The 18,045-nt window shown below is 42.1% G+C and overlaps 3 protein-coding genes and 1 long non-coding RNA gene across 4 annotated transcripts; 3 read left to right on the plus strand and 1 right to left on the minus strand.

Annotated features, from left to right (window-relative positions):
• The first annotated feature begins 321 nt into the window (after positions 1-321).
• On the plus strand, positions 322-6,740 carry ppardb (peroxisome proliferator-activated receptor delta b). Its single transcript, XM_028409057.1, has 8 exons — positions 322-714; positions 2,380-2,770; positions 2,853-3,004; positions 3,089-3,227; positions 3,369-3,571; positions 3,694-3,900; positions 3,994-4,237; positions 4,773-6,740. The coding sequence occupies exons 2-8, from the start codon at positions 2,437-2,439 to the stop codon at positions 5,018-5,020; spliced, it is 1,527 nt and encodes a 508-aa protein (XP_028264858.1). The 5' UTR covers positions 322-714; positions 2,380-2,436; the 3' UTR covers positions 5,021-6,740.
• A 328-nt stretch (positions 6,741-7,068) lies between these two features.
• Positions 7,069-10,082, plus strand: mkrn4 (makorin, ring finger protein, 4). The gene is made up of 8 exons (XM_028410463.1): positions 7,069-7,148; positions 7,653-7,787; positions 7,898-8,124; positions 8,198-8,265; positions 8,368-8,627; positions 8,719-8,826; positions 9,249-9,348; positions 9,436-10,082. The coding sequence occupies exons 1-8, from the start codon at positions 7,117-7,119 to the stop codon at positions 9,598-9,600; spliced, it is 1,095 nt and encodes a 364-aa protein (XP_028266264.1). The 5' UTR covers positions 7,069-7,116; the 3' UTR covers positions 9,601-10,082.
• A 650-nt stretch (positions 10,083-10,732) lies between these two features.
• Positions 10,733-13,824, plus strand: fance (FA complementation group E). The gene is made up of 10 exons (XM_028410278.1): positions 10,733-10,972; positions 11,103-11,661; positions 11,742-11,786; positions 11,861-11,917; positions 12,460-12,603; positions 12,693-12,816; positions 13,196-13,271; positions 13,353-13,419; positions 13,502-13,627; positions 13,720-13,824. Exons 1-10 carry the CDS (start codon positions 10,764-10,766, stop codon positions 13,822-13,824), a joined length of 1,512 nt encoding a protein of 503 aa, XP_028266079.1. The 5' UTR covers positions 10,733-10,763.
• Positions 13,825-14,947: 1,123 nt separating this feature from the next.
• Positions 14,948-16,448, minus strand: LOC114438849 (uncharacterized). Its single transcript, XR_003671000.1, has 4 exons — positions 16,100-16,448; positions 15,394-15,587; positions 15,251-15,319; positions 14,948-15,126 (listed from the first exon to the last, which is right to left on the minus strand). It is a non-coding gene; the product is annotated as an uncharacterized LOC114438849 (long non-coding RNA).
• Positions 16,449-18,045: the final 1,597 nt, after the last annotated feature.

Consider the following 18,045-nt stretch of genomic DNA (forward strand, 5'->3'; position numbering starts at 1 on the left):
GTAGTGCTGCCTGAGGGTCTGTATTGTCTGTGAAAATCACAAAACAAATCTAAGTTGTTATCCGCTGTTATTATGTGCGATGTCAGTTTCATGTCTGGTTAGGCCACATTTAGAAATATGCAACCTGCTTATGTGTGAATTAGTCACAATAAATGTCCTTGTTTCAGAAAGTAAAAGCAGCGGCGTGTATTTAACAGAGACCTTGACTTCTCAGTCAAAAAGCTGTTTGCAGGATGTGTGCTGTGCGGGGGGGGGGGGTGCTGTGTCCTGGCATGTGACGAGGAGGGAGGAGGAGGAGGGGGGAGGAGGAGGGAGGGAGAGTGAAGCAGTGAGGCAAAGCAGAGCAAAGCAGAGTAAAGCAAAGCCAGGAGCAGCAGGCTCGGGGAGGGATTACCAGACAACTATGCTAATTTGCATGTAATATGGTAGCCAGCAAAGATGTCCACGTTGTTGTTTTTCTTTTCTCTGTAGCTCAGCGATCTGTCAGTCTGTTTTTGCTGCACGGAGGCCCGGATTAATCTAAGTTTGTGTGAGTTAGCAGTGTGACGTTAGCTCCTGCTATTAGCTAACTCCTGCTGGTGACTTCAAACAACTTGTCAACAGCCGATCGATCCTGGACGGGACTCGGGACTGTTTTCATCAAGTTTGTTTATCGCCGGCTGGCAATTCGCGGTAGTGTAAACATCTACTGAAGCAGCAGCACTACTGGGAGAGGTAAGCTAACTTGGCAAGCCAGCTAACGTTATTTAAAGGCACACACAGGAATGTGGGTCAACCGCGCTAACAGCTAGCTAGTATTCAATATTCAAGGTTAGTAGCTAACTAGCTAACCAATGCTAACCGAGCCGAGACAGTCTTCGACGGACCGACTGGCAAACAGAAACTGCTCGGCTAGACGTCTCATAGTGTTCTTGGTGTTAAAAAGTTTTCCCGGTAGCCACAACTTGGCTGTCCTTTCATTTCTGAAATGCTTGTATCCAGTTACAGTCCTGTCACTGAGTCACACAGTTCACAGTGATATTTGCAGATAATTCCGAGAACCAGTGTGACAGGTTGTCTGCAGGACGGCAAGTTTAGACAATCCTAATTTCTGGTGTTTTTAGTCCTCTAAACATTATGAAAGCAAAAGCGTTTAGACTTTGACCCGTCTCGGAGTACAGTGTAACTGTGCTGTAATCATCCTGAGCGCACACATTTCTAATAGTGTGGATGTTTGTGAAAGCGCAGCTACATACATGGACGGATTAATCCACTAGGGGGCCCCGGGGTAAAAATGTAACCCCCGCCGCCAAAGCCTCTCTCCCCCGCCTCTCCCACAGCGATCAACTCTGCTCAGTGTGTACACAGTGCATGCACCCTGTCCTCCTAAAGCACCCACCAAGTACACTGCGCACCCTGCCATGGGACTGAAGCAAACAATAATACAGATGTCTCCACTACAGACAACTGCTTCAGAGGAACAGACTGAAATGCACACATACTAAAACTACTTCAGGATCAGGAATCATTTGTTTTGGGCTCTTTATGTTCACAGAGATATAATCCTGATTTGTACATTTTAAATAAGCTTTTAGTCCCACAGTATTGTGCTGAAAAAAAGTGATTAAAGATAGAAAATGAACAAAAAAACAAGTACGTTTTGATTGTATTATTTATATATGTATATTAGGTAACAACACATGCATTGCAAAACGTTAAACTTTTGCTCAGCAATAGCCTACTCGTTCATCTTTTTTAGTGCTTAGTTGTATGAACTTCATGCGGGATTTAATTTTTTTGTGTCTTTTTTGCTAACTATGTGTTGTCAAATTGATGAAGATGATACTTTTCTATTTAATGACAAATTGTGATTAGGAATGCATATTTATTTGTCTTTCTTCAGAGGTTGGATGGTGTTGCAAAACATGAGCTAAGCTGCTTCACACCTTTCACTAGAGGATTTCTTTCATTTAATTTATTTCATTTTTTGCAGCAAACTCCGGCTTTCTGGGGTCTGTAATGGTGTGGGGTCCCTGATTTTTTTGTTCCACTTACTTTGTGCGCAACCCTGGTATGACTACACAGCAGTGGTATATCTTATCATAAGCCTATTACTATCAGGGACATAACATTGTTGGTCAGGTGAAACCAGTAATAAATGTAGACTGACTGACACCTAAACAAACACACTGTCAAAGATAACTAACAAAGTTTGATCACTGATATATTCATAACAAATAACCATGCCTTATCTTACTTTGTTCCACAATGTGCTTGACGGATGAAACAATTAGGACTGTTAACCACCCTTCGTGGATCTAATGATGATAAAGTTGCTCTGTATTTAATCCATGTGTTATGTGTAAATTGTTATTTGATTATATGTATTTTTTAATAGAGGGACTATGATGGCTACGTGACAGGAGATGAGCCATTGAGACAGCTTCCACAGGAACCATGGAGGGGTTTCAGGAAACCACTTCAGGGCAGCATGACAGGGTAAATGGCTACTGCAAGGCCAAGTCCCCACAGGACAATGCTGATGTCAGGTGGACGCAATTGGAGGGAGAGTCTGGAGGTTCAGACAGCTGTGGGGGGACAAGCGTGTCAGAGTTGACGGATGTGCAAGAGTTAAAAGCCAAGGAAAGTGAGGATGAGGAGGACAAGGAGGAGAAGGAGACTGCACCTGCTCCTAAAGGCCTGAAAGGGGACCAGAAGAAAAAACAGAAAAGTCATGATCAGGATAACGATTGCAACAAGCAAAACAGCAGCGCGTCTTCTAGTTACACAGGTCAGACATTTATTACAACGTCCCGTGACTTGTTTTTTAAACAAAACACACAAACATTAATTTTTATTCCTTTTTTGTGCAGATCTGTCCCATACATCATCCCCCTCTCTATCAGAGCAGCTGCGTCTTGGCCGAGAAGACAGTACAGGGTCTGGAATCAGTGTGGAGTGTAAGGTCTGTGGGGACAAGGCCTCTGGCTTCCATTATGGCGTACATGCCTGTGAAGGTTGTAAGGTAACACAGATTGTGTATCACAGCAGATAAATAGCACTTGTGAAGATATCAGCACCTGAACCAGTTGTGTTGTGTCTCACTCAGGGCTTTTTCCGGCGAACTGTGAGAATGAAACTGGAATATGAGCGCTGTGAACGTTCCTGCAAGATTCAGAAGAAGAATCGTAACAAGTGCCAATATTGTCGCTTCCAGAAGTGCCTGTCTTTGGGAATGTCCCATGATGGTGAGAGTGTGTTTTACCATCACATAATTTGCTGTTAAGATAAACTACATTTACAGAATAGACATTATGAAATACTTTAACGCTCTGACTTGGAACTGGGAGGATCAACTCAAAATAATACCAGCATGTGTGTTTACTCAGCGATCCGATATGGACGCATGCCTGAGGCAGAGAGGAAGAAGCTGGTGGCAGGCCTGCTTGCAGAGGAACTGAACCTTGGCAAACCAGGTTGCTCAGATTTGAAGACTTTGGCCAAACAAGTCAACACAGCCTACCTGAAGAATCTCAGTATGACCAAGAAGAGGGCCCGCAGCATCTTGACTGGCAAAACCAGCAGCACTTCTGTAGGTATACCTCTGGGGAACAAGTGCAGTTCTATAGTTCTGGCCTCAGAAGTCTGTTGTCTGTCTGTTGTCTTTGTTACAAACGAATATTAAAGACAAGGTGTTTTTTTTTCTCCTCTTAGCCGTTTGTGATCTATGATGTGGACACTCTCTGGAAAGCAGAAAGTGGATTAGTATGGAGCCAGTTAGTTCCAGGTGCACCCCTGACCAAGGAGATTGGGGTTCACGTGTTCTACCGCTGCCAGTGCACCACAGTGGAGACTGTGCGAGAGCTCACTGAGTTTGCCAAATCCATTCCAGGGTTTGTGGACCTCTTCCTTAATGACCAGGTGGGATGATGTTCCCTCACACTGCTGTACGATGAACTGCCCATGACTGTTGAGAAAAGCACTCATGTGCAACTGTCTGTGTGGTTTCTGCAGGTGACTTTGCTGAAGTATGGGGTGCATGAGGCTATCTTTGCCATGTTGCCATCTCTCATGAATAAGGATGGACTGTTGGTGGCCAATGGTAAAGGCTTTGTGACAAGAGAATTCCTGCGTAGTTTAAGAAAACCCTTCAATGAAATCATGGAGCCCAAGTTTGAGTTTGCTGTCAAGTTCAATGCTCTGGAGCTGGATGACAGCGACCTTGCCCTGTTTGTTGCTGCCATTATTCTTTGTGGAGGTGAGCCTGAATGGCATCCTGGTACAGTATGGAAAATGCTTTTCAGTGTGTGTTGAACAACCCTTCAAAGCGTTGAATTCATTGTTGTCACAAAACAAAGAAAGCTGACCTATTAGATTGGGCAAGTGTGGACTTTGGAGCTGAGGTAGGTGGGCTGTCGCCTAAGCAGGCACCTAACAGTTTGAGTTGGCAAACTCGTGGCAGTCAAAACTGCATGGCCTTAATTACACATCTTAAGGCCTTAATTTAAATACAATAATATATATAGAAAAACAAACCTTCTAAAGACAAACTCTGCAAGAGAACACAGGTCAATACTACAAAGATTTTAATCGGTTAAGAAAGAGAAAGGTGCCACTGTCCAGTTCTGGTGTTCCAAAGGTTGAAACATAGATGTGCTGTGGGCAGGATTAAATAAGAAGCTGTACGATGAGAGCTGGGCACTATCATCTCCGAACTTAATAGGATTTGTATTTGATCAGAAAAATGTATACCTGTGTGTTGCTACTAAATGAAATATGTTGTTTTATTGCAGATCGCCCCGGATTAATGAACGTGAAGCAGGTGGAGCAGAGTCAGGACAGCATCCTGCAGGCCCTGGACCTCCATCTGCAAGCAAACCACTCTGACTCCACCTACCTCTTCCCCAAGCTACTTCAGAAGATGGCTGACCTCCGTCAGCTGGTTACTGAGAATGCTCAGCTTGTCCAAAAGATCAAAAAGACTGAGTCAGAGACCTCGCTCCACCCACTACTACAAGAGATCTACAAAGACATGTACTAGTGTTCTCCAGCACAGACTTGCTTCTAGCAATACTGTTACAGACTGACTTTATAATAATACACTGCATTCAGTTCAAGCACTGTTCCACATGTGGGCATGGATCTTAACCTGCAGATGAGGCTAATACAATCAGCAAAGTCTTCACAATGTCAGCGTTACCCCTCAGCACAGTTAAGTGTGTATGTGTGTGTGCATGTGATGAGCATCTGGAATCATTTGCTGCAAATCCTAGTTTCCCACGACGGTCATTTAACAGGAAGGATGATATGTTTTCTCACCCAGGCTGCTCCTGTTTCATCCTAATAGCAAACCTGACCCCAGAGCAGAGAGAGAGCGAGCCTCTCCTCGCTCACCTCTGCTCGGTGCTTTGCTGTAAAGGGAAAGAATTGGACGTTTGTGCAGTTCGTGCAACAATGGCAAAGGTTGAAATGGAAATCTGGAGACATCAGCTTGCAAGAGTGATTGTAGTTGTTCTCAGACTTTTGGTGAAGCTGAAGATGCACAAATTCGTGTTTGTTTACATCATTATCATCATCATCATCATCACTTTGCCATTTGGTTTAAAGGACACAAACTGGGCCGGCTCCAGCAATGTAGAGCTCTCTCATTGCAACTGTCTGTGCAATACCATTTCCATTTGTCAATAAATCAGACATTCAAAATATTTAGGTTTTGTGTTCAAGCCATCCTCCTGACTGATGCTGCACAGGTTTTATTTCTGAATCTGACACTAGAAACACATGACCCGTTACAGTACAAGGGACAGCATGTATTCCTTTTATTTTTCTTTTAAAATATACTGAATTTGCATTTTAAATTTTTTGTCTAGTTTTTGTAATTTCTGTTACTAATTATTTGTAATTGTTGATCATATTTGTAAGGGCAAAACATGAATTATCATCTTGTTTCATATATTATAAGTATTTGTTTTCTTTCATATTACATGCCTGCCTGTTTAGTTTGGCCCTACCAGATATATCAACTGTTTCCTTTCCAAACCTCTCCTTGATGAAGAATTTGGATTTCATGGGCCAGCAGTGTTCATCTAAAAACCATCAAACTGAATGATAGCATTATTGGAAAATTTAATTATGGTTGAAATTTAACAGCATCATCATATCATATGTAGTCTTTGTATTCAACATATACATAGTCCTAGATTTGTACTTTTTTGTGTATGTCTGGTTTGTCTTTGTAGCACAGCACAGAGTGTAACAGCCTTACAGTGCTGTAGTCAGAATCCATTTCTAACCGGTTTTCCCTTATATTTGTCTTCTGTTTTCACTGTTCTTCTGGTTGGATGCCATCATACCAGCACTGGTGCTCACAGTCCACCTCCTCTTGTGCTCTTATACCTGTCTTGATCCCTATCTACCTCTAATGTACAATCTGTGACATTTTTCCACTGTTTCACCTAATCCCTGACATTTATTTTTTTTTGCCTTAATTCCTGCTATTGGTACACATTGCAAACTTTTGATATTAGTGGCAGATGTGCAGTGTGCCAAGCTAGCAAATGGTGTGAATGGGTAAAACAAGACGTTGCACCAAAAAACGAGTTGATGTAAGCTACCTCTATGCCTGTGTAATTGATGGGTTGATATATTTGTTTATGAGAACATGTTGAAAACTTGAAATTCTTCCATATATGGTCACATGTAACCTATTTGCAGACATAGTTTAGTGATATCTCACTTATAAACTTGATTAGAAATATTAATGCTGATTTTCTCCATTTTTTAATGTGAGGTAGACCTCATGTCTGACGTTTATCTGCATTTTTATCTTTATATAAAATCACACACGCCAAAAATGTGTTAATTACAGTAACCTAACGAGAAAAAATACATCTAACCATTAAAAAAAATACGTAACTCAATAGTCAATATATAATATAGTAATCTGCTAGTAACTTTTTTTTTAATTGTGTAGATTTCAACTTGCTAAAGCGATTCCTGGTGTGACGTAGTGACGTCACTGGCGCCTCCCTATTGGCTCACTGGTTGGTTAATTGGCACGAGGCACCGGCTGTCAATATATATATTTAGGCTGTGGCGTGGAGGAGAGTTTGGCGGCCCGCTCAAAACACACGGAGGATGGACCAGACTCGTAACGGTGGCATCTGTCGGTAAGTAAAGAAAGTAGTGCAAGAAGCGGTCGCGATAGAATATGAAAAAGTAAATAAAATATTTCATGGTGGACAGTTGACCAACGGTTTGTTCGATGAGTGGATGTAGCTTAACATGAACGTTCATATATTAGCAAAAGTTAGCATGGCGCTACCTGCGTGACCGTTTGTGTGTTACTGACCCGTGTAGGTACATTTTCAGTCGCTATCTCAGCTGTATCAGTGGATAGTGAATTGATACTAAATTATCCTGTAAACTTAGTTCTTTAGTGACTTTTTTGGTTTGTTTGTACTGTTACCTGTGCTAAAAATGCCGTTATTTCTTTCAAACGTAATTTCAACTGGCACCTACACATCAATATGCCTGACCACGTTACTTTGACGTTAGTGTTTAAAATGACCTATAAAAGCTTTAAACCCTCAGATTTTGTATACTTTTTATGGACACGAAGAGGATTTCCTTTCCTTTAGCAGAAACTGACTCTCCTCCCATCTTCCTCACAGGCGGTTCATAAATGGCTCTTGCAGATTTGGTACCAGGTGTTACTACCGACATGAGAGGCCATCATTAATACCATCATTCCAAATACCATGTAGATACTTTCAAAAAGGTGGCTGCTGGTATGGTGAACGCTGCCAGTAAGCCGTTTTCTCACACACACACACGCACACACACACACACACACACACACACACACACTTTATAAAACTAAAGTAGGGTTTGCTCATTCAGCATTTTCCACTACCAGGTATCTGCATATCACGGCACCTGCAGCTGTTGCGGGTAGAAGAGGCTCAGTGCCTGCTGTGTCCTCCTCCAGTGTGGCTCCACCTGACAGAAGAGGTTCCGAGCCTGCTCTGCTGCAAGCTGGAGTAACATCAAGGTCGGGGTCCTCCAGAAATGAGCCGGTGGTTTCAAATCCTCAACAGAACATCGAGCGCTTGCCACCAAATATTGCAGAGGAACAAACAAAAGGTATGTTGTGATTTGTGGGTGAACTTGACTGAAGTAAGCGTTTGTCCATATTGTCCATAACTTTGCTTTGCAGAAGATGCATCGGAAGCAGTCCAGAGCTTGGAAGTTGTTCAAGCAGATGAATGCCAGGGAACAAATGAGGTTTGCATCTACTTAAATATTTAAGTGTATTGTTCTACATGGGATGACTGAAGAAAGTTGATCCCACCTGTCTTCAGCTGATTGTGAAATGTTTGTATTCAGGAGACCTCTTCATCTGAGTCATCAGAGGACGGGGCTGCTGCTGCTGCAGCAGCATGTAGTGCTGTAGATGAAGTAGAGGAGACTATGGCCCCCCTCCAGAGTAAAAACATGACCTGTGGTATCTGCATGGACAAGGTGTATGAGAAGACAGATCCAAAAGACCGGGTTTTTGCAATCCTGCCAAACTGCAGTCACTCCTTCTGTTTACATTGCATCATGACCTGGAGGAAAACTAGAGACCTCGGGCCAGATGTGGTCAAGTAGGTTTCAGCAGTCTTTAAAAGTCAAACGTGCATCTAGTGATCAAAACTCAAGTATTTTGACTTGACTGTTTTCCTGTTTATTCTACAGGAGCTGCCCACAGTGCCGAGTGAGGTCTCCCTTTTATGTGCCGAACAAAAGCTGGGTGGAAGGACAAGCAAAGGAAACTGTAGTTGCAGCATTCAAGGAAAAATTCAGGTATTGATGCTACAGCAGGTCTTGGATCCTTTAAATGCAGTTAAAATGACCAATTCTTGCCTGCACATGGTTGACTGTGCGGCCTGTCTTAAATGATATATTCACTGGGTATATTGTACTGTTCTGCAGTGTCTTAATTCCCTTAGTTCCCCCTTTCTTCAGAGAAACACTGCTGCTCAAAATGAACACTAAAACTGATAAAACTGGGAATCTGTGAATTTTGTGAAATGTGCCATTTAATGAAAATGTCAGAGTTGCTACTGGGCAACTTATTCACATCGACTTATTTTTTATTTTAAAAAGTATGCCTGATCTGTGACTTGCCAATTGCAAAAAATACTAAAAATTACTGATTTGACAATGTTTTGAAATGGAAAACCACTAATAGTTCATCTAAAGCTTCTGTGTTTTTGTGATTCTAGCAAGAAAAGCTGCAGTTACTACGCACGGTACAGACGCTGTCCCTTCAAAACTGACTGCCTCTATCGGCATGACAAACACGCACATCACAGTTTATTTCCGGTAAATGCACATTAATCCTTGGTTGTGTTCTAGGTTCTCACTGCTTTTGTTATATTTACACCCTCCTTTGTGTTTCACTGCGCACAGTATCCTCCAGAAGATGAAGACGAAGATGACGATGACTATGAAGGTGTAGATCTACTTAATTTTTTACTAGCCATGACTCTCCTTCGTGATGGTGTCGTCTATGATGATGACGATGACGAGGACTTTGACTTGCCTTTTTACCTGAGCGATGAGTATGGTTTCTGAGCTTCGTTTTGTTTTTTGTTTTTTGGTCAGTGCCTGAAACCACTGAATGGGGCCTGAACGATACCCACTGGCCCCAGGAGAGCACATGGTTTATTTTGTACCTTCTGTCCTCTTGGAATCTGTAAACTTTTGAGTAGCCTGTAAACAAGATCAGAAATATGTCAGTCACGGAGTGCCGAGTTCAGGTTTTTAGGCTACAGCTTCTATGACCAGAGATGAACTAGTCTGTGATGTGCTGTGATCTGTTTGTGCTGTGATCCCGACTGCTCAATTTAGTCCCAGTAGTTTGACTTTTTTTAAAAAAAAAAGTGTTGTGTGGATGGTAGTTTTAAAGTGTACTGTACCCCCTCTTGCTGATGTCGACTGACGATGGTTGCCCCTAGTGCAAGAAAAATAACAATGTTAAGATTTTATTTCTTTTAAACAAGTTGTACTTGTACACAGAAAATAAAACACTGTTTCACATTTTGTCTCATTGGAAATGTGCCGTCCTCTTCATTGAAGCTTTAAAAGTGGACAGGTGGGTGGGAAATGATTCTATGCCTTTCAACGCTTATATATTGATTCAAAAGCTGTCTTGGTTTAAAGCTGGCTCACCTAAACAAGGTATGGGGTGTCAGACAAGAGTCCCAAAGCTGAGTGTCACAGTATGTGTCTCTTGGAGCTGCTGCTGAACTGTTATGTACTGTAGTACTTGTTGCCTCCTGTCAGGTTTAGTTACATTAATGCAGTCACATTAGTTCTAGTGTGATGAGCAAGGCAAGGAGTCTATTGTGGCTGAATATATAAAATCAGACGGCACCAACAACCTTTTTGGGAATGATTGTCTCAATGCCTAAACAACAAATTGCATTGAAACAGGAGTTACGTCCATCCTTCATATGCAGTCTATGGTTTTATTTAGACAGACAGAAAATATGAATTGCAGAAGTTCAAGTATAAGATATGAGTGGGTGAGATCCTGACAGTCTGGTTAACCTTCTAAACGGAGTCGGGGTCAGTTTTTATGAATGAATATAGTAGATTGCGAAACCTCATCCGATACACATTCCAGAACAGAAGGTGGCGGAAATGCACCAATGAACTTGATGGCAACCGCCTTAAAACTAGAAGAAGAAGAGAAACCACGAAGAAGAAGCAGCCGCGAAACATGATCTGCCATCATGACCGACTTCTTTCTGGGTCATTTTGACGGGCAGTCAAAGCTGCTTGTTCGGTCGCTGATGTCCGGAGTGTTCGGGGCTCACAGAGCGCTGGAAGTCTTCCACAGACAGCAGCGGGCTGACCCCTACATGACCCTGAGTAACCTCTTAGAAACTCTGTGCCGACACGAAATAACAGCACCGGAGGCTGGAAGCAACACACTAACTGCGTGAGTACTTAACACTGGTCTGCCTCTGTAGAGTGTCTGTATACAGTTACTTTGCTGCGCCTTAATATTGTTGTAAAACCATACCACGCTGATTTCTGTCACCTGTTGTTTCTGTACTCTCCTCCTCTAGTAAACCATTAGTCTGTCTGTTTCCTGCCTTATTCAAACAAAACCTGCTGTCCTTCATGTACCTGGTCCAACCTGGTCTCTCTGGTCCCACTGCCCTCCATCTGCTCAAATGTCTTAGCCAGGACTCTCTCCCAAACCCCTGGGTCACGGCTCTGTGTGGACAGCTGGAAAGAAGTCTGGCGACCCAACATGACAGGCCTCTGCACACCTCACTGTGCACAAAGAGACTCAAGGTGCTGTCACAGCGTTTGGGCGGTTTTGGTGAGCCAGGAGGATGGACTAAATGCTTCAGCTGTCAGGCAGTAGAATCTGAATGTCCCGGTGTGTCTGATTTATATGAACTGGGGACACAAAGGAAACGGAAGGGGAGTTCTGTGATTGTGGAATCAGATGGTGAAGAAATGGGACAGCACAGTAAACGGATGAAGATGGATGTTTGTGAGAATGAGCGAAAAGAAAAGGACAAAGAAAAGGAGTCAACAGGAAGATCAAAATGTGACACTCCAACAGAAACTCCTGCACCTGACAGTTCATCTGATGTTTTGCCTGAACATATAAAGGTAAGTAAATGAACGGATCCACATGCATTACACATTTTGTCTATAAGTTGAAGATATGCTGCTATTTTTGTGGTTTTTAGGCCTCTGTTCTTCAAATAAAGGAGTTACTGGAAAGTCAGACAGAGGTGAGCAGAATGTCTGTCTGTACAGCACTGTGAGTGACATTCAGAACTACTCAAAGCATTTGTGTTTGTTTCAGTGGGACCAAAGCTGCACAGATGTGTTTAAGGTGCTGAATGAGTGTGACCCCAGCCAAGTAAGTACAAGGTTTTTTCTCTACATACAGGGATTTTCACACCCCCTAAAGAGCATTTAGCCAGAGCCAAAGAAAAAACTCCTCTAAAATAGGAAGACTGTACAATAATAAAAATACTCCTCTCCATATTGGTTTGATAGTAATGTTAAGTGTAAGGTAACAGACCCATTGTTTTTTCTGTTCTTGGTCTGGTCATGGTCACTGTTGTACCTTCCACAAGCTTATTAGAGAAAAAGTCCTCAAAGGTCATTGTAGCTGTTTCAATGATCTATAGTCACACTTATGTATTTACAGCGAATTGCACTAGATTTAATTTTGTGCATCCATCCTATTATTGTCCATACAAAATATAGGTGTCTGGCAGCTCTACACAAGGAATCCATTTAGAATCAGAGACAATAATAAGTACCACACTAAACTAACCACTGATCTGTTTAATGTTAAGTTCACTCATCAAAACAAAAATACACTTTTAACCACTCTAGAAGCTTAACCAAACCCATCATATTATATGTGCTGTTTCCACCTCTTGCCCTGTTTAGGTGGAGCTCTTGTGTAGCATGCTGAGTTTGCCTGATTTATCAGAACAGACTCTCCCCAGACTGTGCAGCAGCATTTTGTCTGTCTCTCCTGATCTGAGCTACACCACAGCAGCGACTCTCATCAAGAGTCTCCTGGTGGAGAAGGTACATTAATAGTTATGTGGAAGAAATAAAGTGCATCTCTGTATTTAATCGTGTCAGGATACTATTTTATTTATTATTATTTATTTCAGGTCCTGTCCCTGTCGGAACCAGCCTCTAGGTGTCTGGTCAGTGCCATGACATCACTGTGTGGCCAATACCCCAGACCAATGTGCCATGCCTTAATAAAACCGGTGCTAGAGGAGAAGGACATAGGTGAGGAAAAGGCCAATTTATGGCGTTCTAATTCTTAAAATCAGGAAGAGCCAGTTGGTAACTGTGAAGTCAGACATCACTCCTTTTGTTGTTTGTGCAGGTGGATGAGGATCCTTCCTACATATTCAAATAGTCTGTTGAACTGGTTTAATACTAATTATTAAGGTGAAGGTGTATGTTCAGTAAATGTAGAAGAATAGTTTTGAATGCTGTAGTCATATTTTCTTACTTGCCCTCTCTGTGTCAGGGTATGTAAAGGTTATAAAGCTTTAAACCTGGCGTCCTGGTTCAAGTACACAATAACAGGGGTGATGGGTTAATTTCATGGGCCAGTCCTTGGCCACTTCATTAACTCATCCTCTGTTTTGTTTGTATTCAGGGCATCCACAGGCTGAGCTGCTGAGCCGACTAATAGAGGGCTGTCTGGATTCTCACTACAGGCTACTGGTGTTTCAGTGAGATTACACATTTAACCTCTGCTCACTTGTAACTTCAGTGACAAGAAGCTCAACCAAATAATGTTTGTTTACCTACAGGATGACATTTCAAATTACATGGAGTGAGCCAGTGCTCTCTGTTATCCATAGCCTGCTAGACTCCAAGGTAACACACTCGATTATTTATGGGAAACCTGTGGAGTTATTATAATAGTCACAGTAATCTATTTTACTATCTTTTTTTCCAGATTGTCTTGAGTGAAGAACTTTTCACTCAGTTTACCGAACAGCTCGTCAGCCACGTCCCTCATTTCACCAAGTCTGTGAAATTCGCAAAAATGATGCTAACAGTACTCACCAAATATAGCAGTCATGTAAGTTTGTACAATTATGCATAATGGCTGAACAGCAAATAAATCTGACTTTGTAATTCTTCTATATGTGAACAATCTGTTTTTTTTTTCAGGTAAGCGAGGCACATAAAAACTCTCTGTCCAATTGCCTGATGTTAAATGAGACCTTCCTGAAAAAGTCTCTCCTAGCTGCTTTGAAAAGAATTACACACACATGAAGTTTGGTTTCACCTGACATGCATTAATAATAAAATCTGTATAAATAAATTATTTTGACTGTGATGAATAATCCCTCTCTGACTTTTTTTCTGTAGTTGCACATTGCATGTTTGGGATTAGAACATTTAATTAGTCTGCCATGTCAAGACTTTTGTCTGATATCCAGCTAACAGGATGCACCTTGTCATTCTATTCAGACAGCAACTGTGTATTTTTGTAGTTTAATTAGGCCCAAAGATTTTTCCCACCTATTCCCCTTTCGGCAAAAGAATTGTAACTAATACTTTTTTGCACAGATTTCACATTTCTAAATTTTACTATATATTTTTATTTTTAATATACCTGTGTGTGTTTAGTTTTGCCTCAATGCCCGCTATGCACGCAGGAACGTGACGTCATTTCCGCTGAAAGGTCGGGATGCATGCAAACATCCGGTAACTGTTGAATGCGCGCTGGACTGCACACACTATGCTAGCTTATCTTTTTTCATCACTGCTCGTCAATCTTCGCTGCAAACTTTTGTGTTTTTTTGTTACTATGCGTCTAACTCTACATATAAATATGACATGTAAACGCACAAAATTATCCTTTCAAAAACGTGAGGACAGCAGCTCTAGCCACCACTGTTGTGTGCCTTTCTGCACAGCATCAGCTAGGTGTAATTCGTACCTGAGTTTCCACACTTTCCCGAAAGATGAAGAGTTACAGAGACGGTGGGTAATTAACATCAGGAGAGACCGTTTCATAGTCACTAATAGTTCCAGAGTGTGTTCACGACACTTTCTTCCTGGTGATCTGATCGAGTCTCCCACTCCGGCTGGAAGACGACGACTGCGGTCTGGAGCCGTGCCTGTACTGTTTCATATTCAGCACAGTGATACCCCTTGCACTTACAGGTAGCATTAACCAACTTTTTACTGTTGCCTGTCTTTTGGTGAACTATCAAAATGGTCCCTTGGTGAAAGCCTGGGCAAGAAATGGCTAATCTAAACATTAAAAAAAGAAACAGTATGTAATGATTTTCTTACTTTCATTTGCAAAAAATACAATGAATACAAATGAAATGAAATACAAAGAATACAATGTACAATAACAATACAATTAACAAAATAAATGACTATATTTTAAAATGCTTGATTTCATGTTTTTATTATTGTGTTGAATTCACTTATGCATGGCTTGTCAGCTGAGATGTTCATTTGGCAGATTAGTGGAAGAGACTCCGCCTTCATTCCAGCATAGGCAGGTCCAGGGTAGAGGGAACTGGGAGCTCACCGCTGTAGGCCTTGTAAAGTGCAGCTCTGAAATAACAGGTAGTCAACATTATTTGTGTACACAGACATTTAACAGCAACAGCAAAAAGGAATAATATCAATCAACAATCAATAGCAAACACACTGTTAAATTAAATTTGCATCTACATACCTAACTCCACTGGCTGAAGTAGCACCTGGTTTGGGCTTTATAACAACCATGGCATCCTGGTTTCACCCCCTGTTTATTGAAACAGTGGTAGGAAAGTGACTGGTAAGTGTGACACAAGCATTAGATACTTCAATGATACAAACCATTGTTCGCGGTTTATGCCACTTCTGTTCCGTCTCTGTGCATGAAAGGACTGGAGGGACAACAGACATGCCACATTCAGAATAGTGAGCTGTCTGGAAAAGCAATGCAACCAAGTGGTTCCAGATCCACAACCCGCTACACAAGTGCAGTAGCTGGAAATCAGCACATCTGGCTGTGAATCACGTAATGTCATCTGAAACGCACAGAGGCAAAAATACAATGTTCAAAACTAAATCAATAACCGCAATAGGAGCAAACCTCTCCTGTCAGGTTGTTAGTGGTGTAAGCCACTCATATCCTGTCACATGTAACATTAGTGCTGTTCTGCATCACCCGCCTACTGGCATACTTGGCTATACTGTCTCATTCTTGTGCAGTATTGCACATGAACCAAGTAATGCAATAGTTCAATGAACAAGCTTTCTTTGAACTTAATTTTAACTCCAGTTAAAATGCACATTTGAGTGGTGTCATGTTCTGCATTAATGAAACAAGACTACAAATAATGCATTACAACCTGTACCAGCTAAACTTTGAAATTGTTCTTATAAACTGTCACAACACTGGTCTTGTCTCTAACAATAACTTCCGAGGCAATTCTAGTAACATGATTAAAATGAAGCAGGACGGATCATGACAAAAAAACACCAGTCACATCACTAGGCTTGTAGCGCAGGCTAGCTAGAGCTAGCGTTGACAACTTACCTTCGAAATTGCAGAGATACGAGGACGCATAGAACTTGAAACCCTTTTCAAGCTTACTCTGTGGCGTTGTACTCGATGTTCTTACAATACGACGTACATCGTTAACAGAAAACTTTGGTAACTCCAAAAGGCCCCGAGTGAACTCCATGTTCCTGGCACGTCTGCACAGTCCGACCGGAAATACCGTTCCATCCTTACATCAATCCCGGAAATGATGGCTGCATAGAGCCCATTGTTGTTTTTTGTCTATGGCTGTGTCCCAATTCAGGGTCTGCATCCTTCGGAGGACGCAGCCTACGCGGTCTCAGGAGGCCGCGTCCTCCTGAGGATCCTCCGGAGGATCCTCCACCGTTGGTAAATGGGACGGTCTGGCCTTCAAAGCACTTCCTGATTGTGGCGCGACGTCATAAATTTTGCCCCGGGAAAAACAAAAGCAGCGACAGCGACACAACACGGACTACACAACAAGCGGGACAACAGTGTGGATTTAGACATTTGGAATATTTTAATATATTTATTTGTTGTTGGAGGAAGAGGAGAGGCGGCTCCAGCGGCAGCAAAACCGGTGACGGCTCATTTTCTTCAGGCTGGGAGAGCGCAGTGGGGAGGTGACGGTAAGCTGCTGTTTAACCATATTATTGATCATAATTAATATACCAGTTACTGAGCAAACGCTAGATATATAACCAGTAGATAGACAAATATGATTAAATGTAATTTATATTTGATTCAATTGTAAGACTTTATACAGGGTCTGTTTGTAATTTTAATACTTTAAATAAATAGCTAAATGTGTACGAACCCTGCAAATAACCCTGAAACCACTGCTTTAATGTGTCATTAAGCATCAGGTCTGTCACTGCACCAGAGAATTACTGCTGGGTGGAGGAGAGTGGGGCTCCCTGCAGGACCAGCTGTCTGTCCTGGAGGAGGTGTACTGACCATCATCACCTTTGGAGGGTGAGGATACATATTTTATAGCTTTTCATATTTTAAGCTGCGTTGGAAGCCGCTCTGTTGAAGTTATTATTTTTATTTTTGCCCTTTTTAAAAACATCTTTAGTAACATGGCAGCCGCCGATCGTCCGCTCTGCAAACCCTGATGGACGATGTGGTGGACAGAGGAGACAGACACCCCCCTCCCCCAGATGATGTCCCACTCACAGCCAGAGGACTCCAAGGTCTTCACCGTGGCATCATCCAGTCCAGCAGCACCAAGGACTCCTGCTCAGCCAAACATTTATATATATGTTCTTTGTGAATAGTATTTTCTGCTGATCTTTTATAAATAATAAACTGTACATTTTCATAATGCCCACTGGTAAATAGTTAGAAATGTTCAAACTGTGTCTTTGTAAATATTGTACATAACACAACACACACACAATAAATGATTTACTGTGGTCACTGAGAAGTTGTTCAAAAGTTTACTTAAATTATAAATAGGTGATGAAACACATAATGTAACAAGGTTAGAAGAGTTTAAGAACACAGAGACAAGAACGATTTAATATCATCCTTTAATTTAATAAGTAACATTTAAATAACACAGAACATAAAATCACTGCTGTCCACCATCCTCTCAATGAGCTGAGGTCTGTCCGTTCTTTCTCTGCTCTCCCTCTCTCCCCCTCTCTCTCTCTCTCTCTCTCTCTCTCCCCCTCTCTCTCTCTCTCTCTCTCTCCCTCTCTCTCTCCCCCTCTCTCTCTCTCTCTCTCTCCCTCCCTCTCTCCTCTCTCTCCTCTCTCTCTCTCTCTCTCTCTCTCCCTCTCTCTCTCCCCCCTCCTCTCTCTCTCTCTCTCCCTCTCTCCTCTCTCTCCTCTCTCTCTCTCTCTCTCTCCCCCTCTCCCCTCTCTCTCTCTCTCTCTCCCTCTCTCTCTCCCCCCTCTCTCTCTCTCTCTCTCCCTCCCTCTCTCCTCTCTCTCCTCTCTCTCTCTCTCTCTCTC

Source organism: Parambassis ranga, chromosome 7 (genome assembly GCF_900634625.1).
Source record: "Parambassis ranga chromosome 7, fParRan2.1, whole genome shotgun sequence".
Taxonomy (NCBI): Eukaryota; Metazoa; Chordata; class Actinopteri; family Ambassidae; genus Parambassis; species Parambassis ranga.